Raw genomic sequence first — 15,928 nt, 5'->3', positions numbered from 1 at the left:
CTGCTTGTGTGTGTAAACATCCCAGTGTTGTCTCTGGACAAACAGGTTTTGCAGGTTTATACTGTTTCAAAAATCTGCAAAACTTATTTGACCAGAGGCAACAGTGAGGCAGAAGGAATGGATGGGTACCCCATGGGAAGTGTACTTTTCTCAGACCACTTTCAACTCTCTTAAGAACTATTGTCTGGCTTCAACTTGAGTTTCTGCTGCAAGTTTCTGACGTTGTGCCACAATGCCTATACAAGGAATGTTCACACCTCTGCTTTTGTGCCTTCAAGCAACAGTTTTGGCTATTGGGCGGTATAGAAATGCAATAAATAAATAAATATACAGGGGCTTGAGATGGAATTATAGAAGTTAGTTGGTGAAATGATTCTCGGGCTTGTTTTCTTTGAAAATTTTAGGATTCACCTTAAGAGATCTGGAGTCTTTGCCATTTGGAGTCGCTCTTCCTATCCGAGATGCCATCTATCACTGCCGACAGCAGCCTGCCTCTGATTGGCCAGAAGCTGTCTGTCTTCTCATAGGCCGCCAAGACCTTTCCAAACAGGCTTGCGAGGGAAAGTTGCCAAAGTGTAAAGCTGTAAGTATCGAAACTCTGGGAGGAAAGACGTTGGGAAGAGGCTTCCTTTCATAGGTTGCATGCGTGGGAGTGACTTTTCATCATTCGGATTCAGATTGATGAATATTCCCAGTTTAACAAAAGAGGCAAACATAAATCTTTAGATTAGCACCTGTTGTCATGTCTAGCCCTGCTCTCCCTGGGTTGGAAGAAGGTGTTTCAGGTGATCAATCAGAATCAGACTCTGAAGTAGAGGAGTCGGCCCCAGAAACAGGCCAGCCTGTACCAGTGGGGGAGAAAGCTCTCACGGGCTCTTCACCAGCTGGGAGTGAACCCTCTCTAGAGCTTATCTCGTCAAGGGCAAACAGTACACAGTCAGTGGGAGGCCAATATTCTTCCGAGGAGGAGAGCACAGAGAGGTTAGCCGATCCTAGAGTATGCCGCAGACTAAAACGGACGGAGCTAAAGGAAGGCGAGAGAAAGTCAGCCCGGCTGGCATCCCATCAGAAGCCGCCTCAGAACTAGTCTCTCTGAAGTTAATGGCTCTGGGGAACAGGCTTTCCATTCTTCTTGAAAGGACCATTGTCTCACTTAGTTTGCATAGTTTTGCCTAGGAAAAAGTTCCTAGAGATTAGACTCTCTTCAGGTGGGAAGAGATGTTTATTGCTTAAATAAAGCTTTGTGGATTACTTAGCAGGCTTCGTTATTGTCTCCCAAGAAGGCGGGAGGTTTTGAGAAACATGACACCTGTGTATTTAGCAGCTCACCGAAAAAGCCATGTTTTTCTGCCTCCAAAAGTCTGACACCCAGGTGCTCTCGTCTGATATGCCCTCAACCACAGAGTCAGAGGAGGATGACGATGGGATGAATGATATGAACCAGGAAGTGATGTCGCTCATATGGAGCGAAGACCTGAGAGTGCAAGAGGTGCGCAGGCTTTTGCAGAGCGCCCATCCAGTCCGTGTCAATGTAGTTCAGATGCCAGAAGTCAGCGACCATGAATACATAGAAGAAAAAGAAAACCGGTAAATTTCTGCCACTCCTAGTCACTTGTTTGTCAGTGTCCGTACTGTGGCCGTGCAGCTGGTCCTCAAACGTTTGCCAGAGTGAACTTCCAGGCACAGGAGGCTCCTAAGCATGCTGGGATCTGCACCCGTAGCGGGCAATCAGGAAGCTCAGCGAAAAGTATCTTTATTTGAAGAGATTTCCAGAGGGTCAGTCTGTTGCAGCAGAAACAATGAAGCGCCTTGTGGTACCTTAAAAATGAACAAATATATTCTGGCATGAGCTTTTTTTGGACTGACGTCCCACTACTTGTGTTAATTGGCTTACCTAATGAAAGGATGTTGGTTGTCAGCAATCATTGCACTGTGAAAGGCCACTGTTAATAATGTGAATGTCACTTGTCAGTACTTTTATTTATTTATTTATTGCATTTCTATACCGCCCAATAGCCGAAGCTCTCTGAGCGGTTTACAAAATTAAGACAATTCAAGGATAAAACAACAGCATAAAACCATAATATAAAATACAATATAAGAGCACAACCAAGATAAAAACAGCAGCAATGCAAAAATACAAATTTAAAATACAAATTTAAAACAGCAAGTTCAAATTAATTTATAGACTGTTAAAATACTGGGAGAATAAAAAGGTCTTCACCTGGCGTCTAAAAGCATATAATGTAAGTGCTAAGCGAACCTCCTTAGGGAGCTCATTCCACAGCTGGGGTGCCACAGCAGAGAAGGCCCTCCTCCTGGTAGCCACCTGCCTCACTTCCTTTGGCAGGGGCTCGTGGAGAAGGACCCCTGAGGATGACCTTAGGGTCCGGGCAGGTACATATGGGAGGAGGCGTTCCTTCAGATAACCTGGCCCCAAGCCGTTTAGGGCTTTGAATGTTAATACCAACACTTTGAATCGGGCCTGGACCTGGACTGGCAGCCAATGAAGCTGGAAAAGGACTGGCGTGATGTGGTCTCGTTGGCCAGTCCCTGTTAGTAACCGTGCTGCCCTGTTTTGTACTAGTTGAAGTTTCCGGACCGTTTTCAAAGGCAGCCCCACGTATAACACATTGCAGTAATCCAAACGAGAGGTTATCAGAGCATGGATAACTGTAGCTAGGCTATCTCTGTCAGTGCTTCCTCTCATCCCCCCAACCCACCGGATGTACTGTATATAGACCTGAAAGTCTCCATAATTCTCCATGCATCTGATGAAATGGGGCTTAGTCCATGAAAGTTTATGCAAGAATAAATGTGTTTGTCTTTAAGGTGCCGCAGAACTCTTTCGCTGTTCTTATTTGGAGAGGCACTTCCTGTAGCAGGGGTTAAGATTTTAACATCAGTGATTTGGCACAATTCTAGCTCTGCCACCTGGTGATCTGAGTCCTCTGCAGGCTTATTCATCCAGTGGTGCCCTTGACACAGGAAGGCATATCTAAGACATAAAGAACAGGGATTGTGTGTGTGTAGAGAGGCTCACTCTTGTCTCTTGGTTGGGTTCTAGCCTCAGTAAAAGAAAGGGCAGGAGAAGAAACTGGGTGCAACTTGGAGCCTACAGCCCCTTTTTGAAGCCCACAGAGAGGGAATCCTGGACTGGAAGTAAAATAGAGAGTTGTTCCGTCGATCCCTAATACCACGAGGGTAATAGTGCAAGGCAGGGGAGGAAGGAAGGAAAGGAACCTCTCATGCAAAACACTTGAGTCATTACTGACTCCTAGAGGGACGCCTGCTTTCGCTGACGTTTTCTTGGCAGATTTTGTAGCGGGGTGGTTTGCCATGCCTTCCCCAGTCACAGTTACCTTTCCCCCAGCTGGCTGGGTACTCATTTTACCAACCTCGGAAGGATGGAAGGCTGAGTTGACCCGAGCCGGCTACCTGAGAACCAGCTTCCGTTGGGATCAAACTCAGGCCGTGGGGAGAGTTTCGGCTGCAGTAACTGCCGCTTACCACGCTGCGCCACATGAGGCTCAAGGGGAACACTGTCTCTCTTCTTTACACAGATGATGCTACATTTGCAGCAGGGAACAGAGGCGGGGAGATCTGTCCTGTCACTCTTCCTCTTGGCCCAATTAAAAAGTTTGCAGCGGCAAGGTAGAGAAATTAGGGGAAAGCGTACATTCTGCTGGGCCAGCCTCAAGGATTAGGGTCCCAAGGGCCGTTCCTCACAATAAGCTTGCCGCGTGGGGTTAATGTGCCACTTGGTTAACGTGAGAAGCCCCAGGGCAGGAAGCCATGCTGCTGCTCCTCCCAACACCAGCGGCTACCCTCTTGGAAGCCCAAGATGGACTAGCGTTGGGGAAGAGCTGTGGCATGGGGTACCTACTTGAGCAGCATGAGAAGGAGGTGCTCTGCAGCAGTCCCCCACACCCCCGAGGAGGAGTTGAAAGTGCCAGAAGCAGTGCTTCCTGTTGGGTGGCACATTTGTCACCGCACAAGGCAGGTTCACGCACAGATGCTCATCCCTTGAGAACTGCACCATCACGTGATGACGTGCGCGGGCCTTGTGGGCCCAATGCTACAGGCATCACGTCAAACGCCACGTTTTTCAGCGAAATAGTTTTACGCGTTCAGATCAAATATACACTTGCTCATCAAACGTACAATACATTAATCCATGTACATTCATGTATCAACCAGCTCATAGATTCACAGGTCTCCTATCTGCTTTTCACTTTGGGTTTTTGAACTGTTTGATGCGTTGGTAAAATATTCTGGGGAAGTGGCTTTTTCCCTTTCTTTTTTTTGCATTTCCACTTTATTCTTACTACATTCTATGAACCAGTTTAAAGTGGAAGGGCATTGGCTGTAACCTCTGAGTAGTATCCTCGGAGGAATGTGTATTGTGCAACTCAGGTTTTTTACCTTGAAAAAGGGTGAGTAGGGTCTGCAAGAGTGCCTTTGAGAAAGGATTTTTTTTATAACCTGAAACACATCAGGCTTTGAATAAGCAACCTCACATTCTTCCAACCAGCAGTGCTTTTATGTTCAGGCGCGTGCGGAGGGCTCCGTCCTTCAGCCTGCACAGTGCTTTGGTGCCTTCCCACCTCGTTTTTTCATTGGGTGTAACAGCAAGATTTTACGTATAACATTTATTTATTTATTATTCATTTAAACAGTTGGCGCTAATGCATTTTGTGTCGTTGCTGGGTGTGTGTGTCAGTCAGTGAAATACTGTTGCCTGCATTGTTTCTGATATGGATTTCCACAACAGGCTTCTGCAGTTGTGTCAGCGGACGATGGCGCTGCCCTTGGGAAGAGGAATGTTCACTTTGTTCTCTTACCATCCAGTTCCAACAGAACCATTGCCTATTCCCAAGTTGAACCTGACAGGTGTGTTCTGCGATATTTTGCACGAAAAACTGAATTATTATTGTTGTTGTTGTTATTATTATTTGCATTTGTATACCACTCCATAGCCGAAGCTCTCTGGGCGGTTCACATAACATAAAACATTTAAAAACAATATATAAAAATTAAAAACCACAAAAACATGCAAAATGCACATACATTTAAAACCACTATAGCAACTTTAAGAACGATGAGCCCCCAAAACTGACCCAGGCTCATTACATATTGCTAAATGCCTGGGAGAAGAGAAAAGTCTTGACCTGGCGCCGAAAATGATGGCGCCAGGTGGGCCTTGTTACTTATTTTAAACCTACTCAGAAGTAAGCAGTGCAACCCTCTGCATGACTACTCAGTTGTAAGCCGGAATTAATCATTCCCAGCACTTTCAAATAGTATCCACAATACCAAGCCTCTGTATGTCTACTCAGAACCAAGCTTGAGCACACTCTCTCTCTCTCTCTGCTGGATGAAGACTTCTAATTGCCTATCCCACTGGTGGTGGGTGCAGCCAGAGCCCAAAACCAGTGGGGCTAGACCCTCTCTCACTCTCCCCCTTCCCTCTCCAGAGGGCTGCCAAGGAGGGGCGGGTAGCTCTTTCCAAAGGGCTGAATTGATCGCTTGCAGAAGGCTTTTGAAATTCAGGAACACATGAAATGAGGTTGAGAGCTGTATTTGTCCTCCTTGGGTTCTCCACCCCTGGTTTAGATGAACTGTAGGTGCTGTTTTTACGGGTAGACAGGCAGGGCACAAATCAATTATATACATAAATGTAATGTCTTTTCTTCTGCTGTTCTTCCTCTCTGTTTAAAATAGTATCCAGTGGACATGGATGTAATTGCAGTGCATTCTATTTAACTAGCACAGCTCTTTGCATTGCACAGCTGAGCCTGCTCCCAAAGTTCTGTTGGAAGCCTCTTGTTAGGTGGGGAACGGCTTTCGGAAGTGGAGCCTTGGGAGCTGCGATTCACAGAGTTCTGACAAACGAGAAAACTGCAGAAGCAAAACGTGCTTTTCTCGCATTTTGGGTTCGTCTACATTTAATGGGTTGCTTTGCCCTTCTGTGCAGGCCGGGCTCCTCCTAGGAATACCACTGTGGATCTGAACAGCGGAAACATCGACGTGCCCCCGAACATGGCTTGCTGGGCCAACTTTCACAACGGTGTGGCCGCCGGGCTAAAGATAGCGCCAGCTTCCCAAATAGACTCAGCATGGATTGTCTACAATAAACCCAAAAACGCGGAACTAGCCAATGAGTATGCCGGCTTTCTCATGGCCCTGGGCTTGAATGGACATCTCACCAAGCTTGCAACGCTCAACATCCATGACTACTTGACAAAGGTGTGCCCTTAATTCAAAAGGGGTTTTTGGGTGTGGGTGTGTATATACATTACCTTTCCCATCAGTTGAAGGAGGTTACTTTGACAGTGAGCTCCTTGAGCTGAACAGGGACATCTGGAGCCATTCGTCACGTAGTTCCTCCCAGTCGTGTGGAGAATTTCCTAGCTGCCTGAGCATTCATCAGAGCAGTTGGCACCGGAAGCCAAGGAATCAAGAAGATCCCTCTGGCAGGCGCTGCTGTTGTTAGCGTTGCATCCGTTGTTATGCAGATGCTGCTACGTGGACAGCTTTTGTTTGATGAAGATACTGACTGGATTCAGACGACACACTAGCCTGCACTCGGTGCTTGAGTGTGGGTTGTTTGTTGAACTCCCCCCTGAAGTTCTCCATCACTCCAGAAAAGTTGATCTTGAGAGTTGGGAATCATCCAGAACAGTATGGACTGATGAGAATTGGGTGCCCCACCTTATGTGAGTGGAAGTGCTCCACTGGATACGACCCACCATTTCAGAATTCACTTCACACCATGGTACCATCTGGTTCTGGTTTGCTGGATGATCGCAAGCTACGGCTTATCACTTCAGATATCACGACAAACCATAGTTAAGCCTCCTTAACCATGTTTTTAGCATGATATCTAAATTAAGCCATTGTGTCTGATTGAAAAGGAGTAATTAGACTTTGTGACTCTATGAATAATTCAGAACATCGGGGTTGTGAAACTTGCATCTTTCGGGCCTGATACCTTTTTGGCTACAAAGTACAGTTGAAGACTTGTTTGCATTTTGTTTGGGTTTAGTAGGAACTGTATATTTGTCTTTTTAAAAATCAAGGTCAGCTGCTGATTGTAACAGTACCTGAAGGGTATAATTACGTTATGTTCCAATCTTGCTTTCAATAAATGCAAAAATAAATGTGAATATTGCCAAAACGTCAGTATAGTTGCCTTTGGCTACGATTGAGGATGTGCAAAAGGATGTGCAAAATACAGTTTAATAATTAAAAGCTACATTCGTTGTTCGAAGGGAGGCAGTAAGCCGATATACACCAGTTGCTGGGGCACATGGGTGAGAGGGTGCTGTTGCACGTGTCCAGTTTATGGATCCCTGGTCAGCAGCTGGTTGGCCACTGTGTGAACAGGGTGCTGGAGTAGATGGACCCTTGGTCTGATCCAGCAAGGCTCTTCTTAAGTTCTTAAGTTGGATTACTACTCCCATGGTCATTGACCATGCTGTCTGATCCCACATAGCTCTTCCTATGGAAAAGGCCATCTTTAATATATCCTCTTACATACTTTCTGTTACGTTCACACTGGAACCGAAATTGCCTCAGAAATAAGCAAGTGTTCCTTAACAATCAGGCCTACCCATTAAACTTCCCCCTTACGATTAATCAGTCATGGGTTGCAACCCATATACCGTATTTCTTTGATTGTAAGACGCCATCGATTGTAAGATGCACCCTAATTTCAGTACCACCAACAGGAAAAAAAAACTAAGACACACCCACGATTCTAAGACGCACCCCATTTTTAGAGATGTTTATACGGGGGGAAAAAGTGCGTCTTAGAATCGAAGAAATAGGGTATATGCTAATGATACTTTTTAACGAAATGTGAGATCATTATCCAATCACACTTCTACATTGGGAACGTGTCTTGGGAGCGTGTGTTGAAAGCACCGTTTTCGTTCCGCGTGGGAACACTCCTGACCAGGGCTTTTCTTCCTGGCGGCAGGGCCACGAGATGACCAGCATCGGGCTGCTCCTGGGGGTCTCCGCTGCCAAGCTCGGCACCATGAATATGTCCATCACGCGGCTGCTCAGCATCCACATCCCCGCCCTCCTGCCACCAACGTCCACCGAGCTGGACGTTCCTCACAACGTGCAAGTGGCGGCGGTCATCGGCATAGGCTTGGTGTACCAAGGGACGGCTCACAGGCACACCGCTGAGGTTCTGCTGTCGGAAATAGGTAAGGAACAAAAAAAAAACACCAGATGGATTTTTTATTATTACTGTCATAGGCTAAAATTGTTCCTGGCATTGTATGAATTGGCCCTTCATTGGCGTCACTGATCCCGGATCTGTTTTCAGGATTGGCTGACAACTTAAAGTTGCTTACAGTTGTTTTTAGATGTACGTTTTTGTATAATAAGTTATTTCTTACCCGCCTCTCCACTTGGATCGAGGCGGGGAACAGCAATGAATATAAAACACATTAAAAACTGATTAAAAACGTAGCATACATGATTAAAACATCCTAAAAACATTCTAAAATTTCACTGGATAGGCCTGCCGGAATAGATCAGTCTTTATTGCTTTTTTAAATTCTAAAAGACTGTCAAGTTGCCGAATCTCCTCCGGCAGGCCATTCCACAGTCTGGGAGCAGCAGAAGAGAAGGTCCTCTGGGTAACACCCGTTTTAAATTTTGTATATCATTTTTAATTTTTTTAATCATATGTAAACTGTCCAGAGAGCTTTGGCTATGGGGTGGTATAGATGATATTATTATTATTATTATTATTATTATTATTATTATTATTATTATTATTATTATATAAAATGGTCACAATTATTCCGTTAGTCACATCAGTCACTGGCATCACATCAAAAACCTATACAGAAAACCTTCAGAAACTGGGCCTTCCAAAATACATCCACACCAACATCCAGAAAGCAGTCATACTTAAAACATGCTCAATTGTCAGGAAATTCCTGAATCTGTAAAAGACAGCATGACTTGGCAATGCCCGTCATGTCCGTCTAGAAAAGAACGCCATGAGTGAGAAAGGGATTATAATAATAATGATGTTGATGATGTCTCTGAGATCAAAATTGGATGAACTGTAATGGTCTAAGTCAGCCTTCTGCAACCTGGTTCCCTCAAGATGTGTTCAATTGCCATCATCCCCAGCCAGCCTGGAGGTGATGGGAGTTATACTACAGCATCTCTGGAGGGCACCAGACCAGGGTCGGGAGTTTTGTGGGGAGGAAGCCTGATTTAAACTTTTCAGTGCTAAAATTGTAGCTCCTGCTTGAACTTGTACTTGAGGAAAAATGGAATGTATGTTTGTTTGCCGCTTTCAAAAGTTGCCTTACAAGTTTTCAAAAAGTTACAAGTTTGCAGACTTACACGTTTGCTTGCTATTTGCAAAAGTTGGCGTCCAAGTTGATTTCATTTGTGTGTTTTGAATTTAGGGCGTCCCCCAGGTCCTGAGATGGAGTATTGCACAGACCGAGAGTCCTATTCCCTCGCTGCTGGATTAGCTTTGGGTATGGTGTGTCTTGGGGTAAGCGCATCTCCCTTTTTTTGGTGGTTGTTAACACTTGTGTGATGCTGAATTGTTCACTAGATTTTCATTCAAAAGCAACAGCTCTCTGTTTGCTGGATAAGTTGTACATTTTGAGCTCCTGCCCACACATCTATATGCGGCTGGATGGTGTGGGGGGCAGTGGAGCCAGTTGACATGGGCCTATGATTTTGAGGAGGCCTACTCCGAGTCCCCCTGGGCAAAGTTGCTTGATTTTTCTGTTGTTGTTGATGAATTTGCCCAAAGAAAAGCCCGTAAAGCATTTCTGAATGTGAAAAAGTTATGTCTTACATATATCTTGAATAAAAGTGCTTGCCATTACCTTTTTTATAAATCGTTCTAGTTCATATGTATTTAGAACTGATTAAAAAATACTTAATGAGCAGTTTGAAATGGGGCCTACATTTCCCATCTGGCCTGGGCCTACTACCAGCTTTGCCCGGCCCTGGCCGTTGGCTGTGACCGTGGCTGACGGTAAGAGATGAACGGGCTTTTTCACCCTTTCCTGACGGTTCTTCCCTCAGCATGGCAGCAGCTTGATTGGCATGTCAGACCTCAATGTGCCCGAACAGCTTTACCAGTATATGGTTGGCGGCCACCGGCGTTTTCAAGCCGGAATGCATCGAGAAAAACACAAGTCTCCAAGCTACCAAATCAAGGTGACGGTTCTAATTCTGTTTTGCTTTTTAAAACTGTGTAGTATCCCAAGTCAGTCTGGCAACTCCTCAGCTTTTCAGGCCAGAGTTTTTGCCAGCCTTACCTGAAGATGCTGAGGCTTGACCCTGGGACCTTCTGCATGCAGCGCCCTTCTGCTGCCCTTATCCCTGAGCTTCAGCAAGAAGAATTCTTTTTGCACTGTGGTTTTTGTCAGGAGGAAGTTTGATTGATTGACTGGCATGGGCCACACCTTTCTTCCCAGGGAACTCAGATCACCTTCAGTGGAGTTCCCAGGTTGTCTCCCACCTAGGTTACTACTCAGGTTCAGACCTGTTTTGTTTCAGAGGAGGGGCTCCCTCAAGCATTTCCGGAACATTCCGGAAATGCTTGAGGAAACATCCTCTCTGCCCACCCACCTACCATCCAAAGCTTTGCACGAGTTCTTTGTGCAGCTTTCGCCGGACTCTCTGCTAAATCAGCTTGATTGTGCCCTCTTTATCTTGACAGGAAGGAGATACCATAAATGTGGACGTCACTTGCCCAGGGGCAACTCTGGCACTAGCGATGATCTATCTGAAGACTAACAACAGGTAGAGGGTTTAGAATTGTGCTTATGTGTAAGGTGCATAGAGTTTAGAATCACAGGGCTGGGAAACGGTCCTCCCATACCTATTCAGGTCACTGTTATGTACATGGAGGACCACGACAAAATGTCTTGCAGAGGAACATTTTCAGATTGCTCTAGATGTCATGCAGCATGATGCCCATCAGTTAAACCCTGAGAATGAAACAAAGCCCACCTGATTGGCACTGCCAAAAGAAAACTGACATCCAAATCTTTGTGCTTTTTATTTGAAATAAAGCTGCCATTTCTGATCTCACTCGGCAAGTTATTCTCCTCTAGGGTATGGTCTGCTGTAGATGTAATGTTTCATGACGTTGACCATGGTTAAGGGGTTGAGAACTATCTATTATTATTATTATTATTATTATTATTATTATTATTATTATTATTATTATTATTTCTGTACCGCTCTATAGCGGAAGCTCTCTGGGTGGTTTACATTAGATTATTACAATTAAAACGATATACAAAATTTGAAACCATAAAAACATGCAGCATACACAAAAACATACATCTAAAAACAACTCCTTCCTTCTTCTCACATCAGTCCGTTGGTTTCTGTTCACCACTCTGCCGCTAAGATCATCTTCTTGGCTCGCCGCTCTGACCATGTTACTCCACTGCTGAAATCTCTTCATTGGCTTCCAATTCACTTCAGAATCCAATATAAACTTCTCCTGTTGACCTACAAAGCTTTTCACTGTCTAGCTCCTTCCTATCTCTCCTCTCTCATCTCACACTATTGCCCCGCTCATGCTCTTCGCTCCTCTGATGCCATGTTTCTCGCCTGCCCAAGGGTCTCTACTTCCCTTACTTGACTTCGTCCATTTTCTTCTGCTGCCCCTTATGCCTGGAACGCTTTTCCAGAACATTTGAGAACTACAAGTTCAACCGCAGCTTTTAAAGCTCAGCTAAAAACTTTTCTTTTTCCTAAAGCTTTTAAAACTTGATTTTGTTCTGACTTTATACTGTTAGTTTTACCCTACCCTGTGCCTGTTTGCATTCTCTTCCCCTCCTTATTGTTTTATTATGATTTTGTTAGAATGTAAGCCTATGCGACAGGGTCTTGCTATTTACTGTTTTACTCTGTACAGCACCATGTACATTGATGGTGCTATATAAATAAATAAATAATAATAATAATAACAACTCTAAAATACTTTAAGCTGCCAGCTTAAACCTAAAAACAGATCCAGGATCAATGAAGCTCATCGCATATTGCTAAATGGCTGGGAAAAGACAAAATTCTTGACCTGGCGCCGAAAAGATACCAATGTTGCGCCATGCAGGCCTTGTCAGGGAGATCATTCCATAATTGGGGGGCCACCACAGAGAAGACCCTCTCCCTTGTTGCTATCTTCCGAGCCTCCCTCGGAGTAGGCACCTAAAGGAGGACCTTAGATTTTGAGCGTAGCGTCCGGGTAGGTTCATGTCGGGAAAGGCGTTCTGTCAGGTATTGTGGTCCTGAGCCATGTAAGGCTTTATAGATTAAAACCAGCACCTTCAATCGGGCTCGGAAACGTACAGGCAGCCAATGCAAGCGGGCCAGAGTTGCTTATATGTTCAAACCTCCATGCCCTTGGGTGCTCCTGTTCTTCTCTTTCCACCATAAGAAGCCCCCCTTTCCTTTTCAGTGTTAGCGGTATGCCAGCTGCTAGCTATGATTAGCTTTAATCTAGAGTGATCAGTGATTGGGGAATGTTGTCTACCGTAGACCCTCATGGGGCGTTTCCTTTAATTTCTGTCATACCAGTCTCAGACTAATGTTTTGGTCCTCTGTTGCCTTTTCGTTAAAGTGCTAGGCTTACGTGTAAACACCTAATGCTTAGGGCTGCTTCCGCCCATCACAAATCTCAGGGCCCCACTGGGACATGATGGGGGCCTTTGCCACTCAGCAGGCGCAAACGGGCATCTTTGCAGTTCATTCTGAGCGATAGGCGTTGCAGCTCCGCAAGTCTTACTGTAAACGAGCGAGGATCGTGGCAGTAGAGTTCGGAGATCAGAGAGGAAGTCAGTAAAATTAGCAAGCAGGTTCAGCCGTTCAAGACGTGCTCTGTTGAAGCATGCCTTTGTGCTTCACTAAACAAGCCATTTTAATTCAAGGCTCTTTTTTGTACTTTCTTTTTTACATTTTCTTAGGTCGATTGCGGACTGGCTTCGAGCTCCAGACACGATGTATTTGTTGGACTTTGTGAAACCTGAATTTCTTTTATTAAGGGTACGTTTTTGCTTTGGTTTTGCGCTTCTGTTTCAGTGCAAGCTGCTCTAAACGGAGTGACTTTTATACCTGGGTCATTAAGTTAATTCCTGTGAAATACCTTTGATTGTCTCAGTCTGAACACTCCCAGTCGTATTCATGCTTAGGCCATTCATTATTATTTTTTGGGTCTACATTGCTAGCTTTTAACCACATAGAGCTCCATCCTATTTCAGCTTAGGGTTAACTTTGCATAATACCAAGTTTGTATGTGCAAGGCCAGTTGAGGCCAGCAGCTGTATGATATGCATCCAAAACCACACATGCGCGGCCATCCCTTGACAATCAACACTCAGGTCGCACTTGAATCAGTAGAGTATATTGCTTACCACGTCAGTAATTGTCCATTGGTGATTTTCAGCAGCATGAAACATCGTTGTGAACCGCCCCGAGAGCTTCGTCTGGGCAGTATAGAAATGTAATAAATAAATAAATATAAACAAAACCCAATGAAACTCAGCACAGAAAGATGTCTGAATGATCTTGAGTAATTGGATTCAAAATCTACAACCTTGATAAAAAAAATGTTACTTCATAGAATCATAGAATAGTAGAGTTGGAAGGGGCCTATAAGGCCATGGAGTCCAACCCCCTGCTCAATGAAGGAATCCACCTTAAAGCATCCCTGACAGATGGTTGTACAGCTGCCTCTTGGCCTCTAGTGTGGGAGAGCCCACAATCTCCCTAGGTAACTGATTCCATTGTCATACTGCTCTAACTGTCAGGAAGTTTTTCCTGATGTCCAGCCGGAATCTGGCTTCCTGTAACTTGAGCCCATTATTCCGTGTCCTGCACTCTGGGAGGATTGAGAAGAGATCCTGGCCCTCCTCTGTGTGTGACAACCTTTCAAGTACTTGAAGAGTGCTATCACGTCTTCCCTCAGTCTTCTCTTCTCCAGGCTAAACATGCCCAGTTCTTTCAGCTTCTCCTCATAGGGCTTTGTATTCAGATCCCTGATCATACTTCTGTAGACTGTTCTGGTCCCATTAGCTGGCAGTACTGTGGTGGGATCCGATTATGTCGTTATGCCTACTCTTTTACCAACACTACTGGAGTGGTGTGGTGTAGGACTGGAGTCCCATGTGGTGAAAGTAATATTTACATCAGGCCGTACTGAAGTTAGACTTGATAAAGGTTTATCATCTGAGGATGCTAGGACTTGTAGCATTGGGAGGGCACCATTTTGGAAGAAGGCTGATTGAGAATAAGTTTCTGGTTTATGGTGTGTAGTAAAGCCTGTTTTATAACTTCACATTTTAAAAGTCTTTCCCGTTTACCCCCCCCCCCCCCCGAGATGTTGATAATTTAATGACCACTTCTGTATTTCCAAAGACATTTCTGGGTAATTCTAGCCATCACATTTAGATAATATTTCAGAAGGCAAGGAAAATGAGTTAAGTGGTAAGTTTATGTTAGTACAGCTCTTTAAGAACTCTGCGTCGCTCTTTGGCTATGAAAGCCAATGCCTGACTCCACAGGAGAACATAAATAGTGAAAAACAGCTAACAAGGACAGATTTGCGAAGAAGGAACGCCGACATTGCATGTGTCGAAAAGGGGAGGTTGAATTCTCTCAAACAGTTCAAGGCACTTCTCGGTTCTAAATTTAACTTTCTGAATGCATAACTTCCCTGGCCCACTCATCTTGATTTCTTCAGAATTCTTAAAGTGTGGCTGTTTTTTGAGCTTAACTCCTTTTTTATTTCCTTTGTTTGCAGACCCTTGCTCGATGCTTGATCTTGTGGGATGATATCTTGCCCAGTTCTAAGTGGATTGACAGCAACGTGCCTCAAGTAAGGAGCGTGCATCCCATCAGTCTGTTACAATAAGTCGATGGTTTTGAGATTTTCTGCCTTCAGGAAACCCTTTCCATGTAATCTAGTTTGCTTGCACATCTGCTACGGAACCCCATGTGTTGCAGAGGAATCAGGGAACCTGGGGTTATCGTGTTGTCTGAACGCAGTGGGTTTCCCACAGGGTGGGTTAACATGTTGTCAGAATGCAGTTGTGTTTTCCACAGGGTGGCCTGCAAACCATGCAGTGTGGTTTATTTTACTTGAACAGGCCACCTTAAGTATCCATGTAGTTGGGTTATTCAGGATGGTTAACAAGCCACCCTGCATGGTTAAGAACATAAGAAGAGCTCTGCTGGATCAGACCAAGAGTCCATCTAATCCTGCACTCTGTACACACAATGGCCAACCAGCTGTCGACCAGGGACCAACAAAGGAGTGAGCTGTTAGTCATGAGCAACCCGGAGGATAATGTGCTGTGTTCAGACAACATGATAACCCGTGGTTCAGCAATAACCCACACTGGGTGGGTTAGCGTGTTGTGTGAACCCAGCAAGTGGGTTGGATCCTGCTCCCGCCATTGGGAGCACTCCCTGAGCAGAGTTGCACTTATGATGCTTGGGGTGGGGTTGGAGAGATGCTTTTCACCCATTTCCACCTTCCTCCTTCCATTAGCAAACATGTCTTCTCCCCCATTCCGCTAGTCAATATCAAAAGCATTGGATCAAAAGCCTTCTGCAAAGGAAAGGTCTAGATCCATTGATTCACAGCAACACCACTAACAGCTCACTCCTACGAGGGTTTTCTTGGGAATAATTGGGAGTTGCTTCCAATAAGCATTCATAAAAGTGAGCTGTAATTTTCATTAGTCAGTATCTCTTCATCAACCTGTTAAGGAGCTCTTCATACATAGAATTCTCATAGAATATATTGGCAAGGGAATAATACTTTGTTCCTACAATCCTCTCATTTTCAGGCACGTTTAAACATCAGAAATTATCGTTTTACTGCTTGGTTCTGCCTTAAAAGTTGGAGTAC

The 15,928-nt window shown here is 44.8% G+C and overlaps 1 protein-coding gene across 3 annotated transcripts in view; it reads left to right on the top strand.

The window, feature by feature from the left end:
- The window catches only part of ANAPC1 (anaphase promoting complex subunit 1), a 68,860-nt gene that overhangs the window by 31,464 nt on the left and 21,468 nt on the right, over positions 1 to 15,928 (top strand). For all 3 annotated transcript variants that reach the window (XM_063123921.1, XM_063123920.1, XM_063123919.1), the window contains 10 exons: positions 405 to 583; positions 1,361 to 1,587; positions 4,775 to 4,893; positions 5,978 to 6,249; positions 7,985 to 8,219; positions 9,447 to 9,538; positions 10,084 to 10,218; positions 10,724 to 10,806; positions 12,981 to 13,059; positions 14,816 to 14,890. In XM_063123921.1, coding sequence (XP_062979991.1) covers positions 405 to 583; positions 1,361 to 1,587; positions 4,775 to 4,893; positions 5,978 to 6,249; positions 7,985 to 8,219; positions 9,447 to 9,538; positions 10,084 to 10,218; positions 10,724 to 10,806; positions 12,981 to 13,059; positions 14,816 to 14,890 — 1,496 coding nt within the window. The remainder of the gene's footprint in view (positions 1 to 404; positions 584 to 1,360; positions 1,588 to 4,774; positions 4,894 to 5,977; positions 6,250 to 7,984; positions 8,220 to 9,446; positions 9,539 to 10,083; positions 10,219 to 10,723; positions 10,807 to 12,980; positions 13,060 to 14,815; positions 14,891 to 15,928) is intronic.

The sequence above is a fragment of the Elgaria multicarinata genome, chromosome 4 (genome assembly GCF_023053635.1).
Source record: "Elgaria multicarinata webbii isolate HBS135686 ecotype San Diego chromosome 4, rElgMul1.1.pri, whole genome shotgun sequence".
In the NCBI taxonomy this organism is placed as follows: Eukaryota; Metazoa; Chordata; class Lepidosauria; order Squamata; family Anguidae; genus Elgaria; species Elgaria multicarinata.
This window is presented reverse-complemented; position numbering and strand designations above follow the sequence as displayed.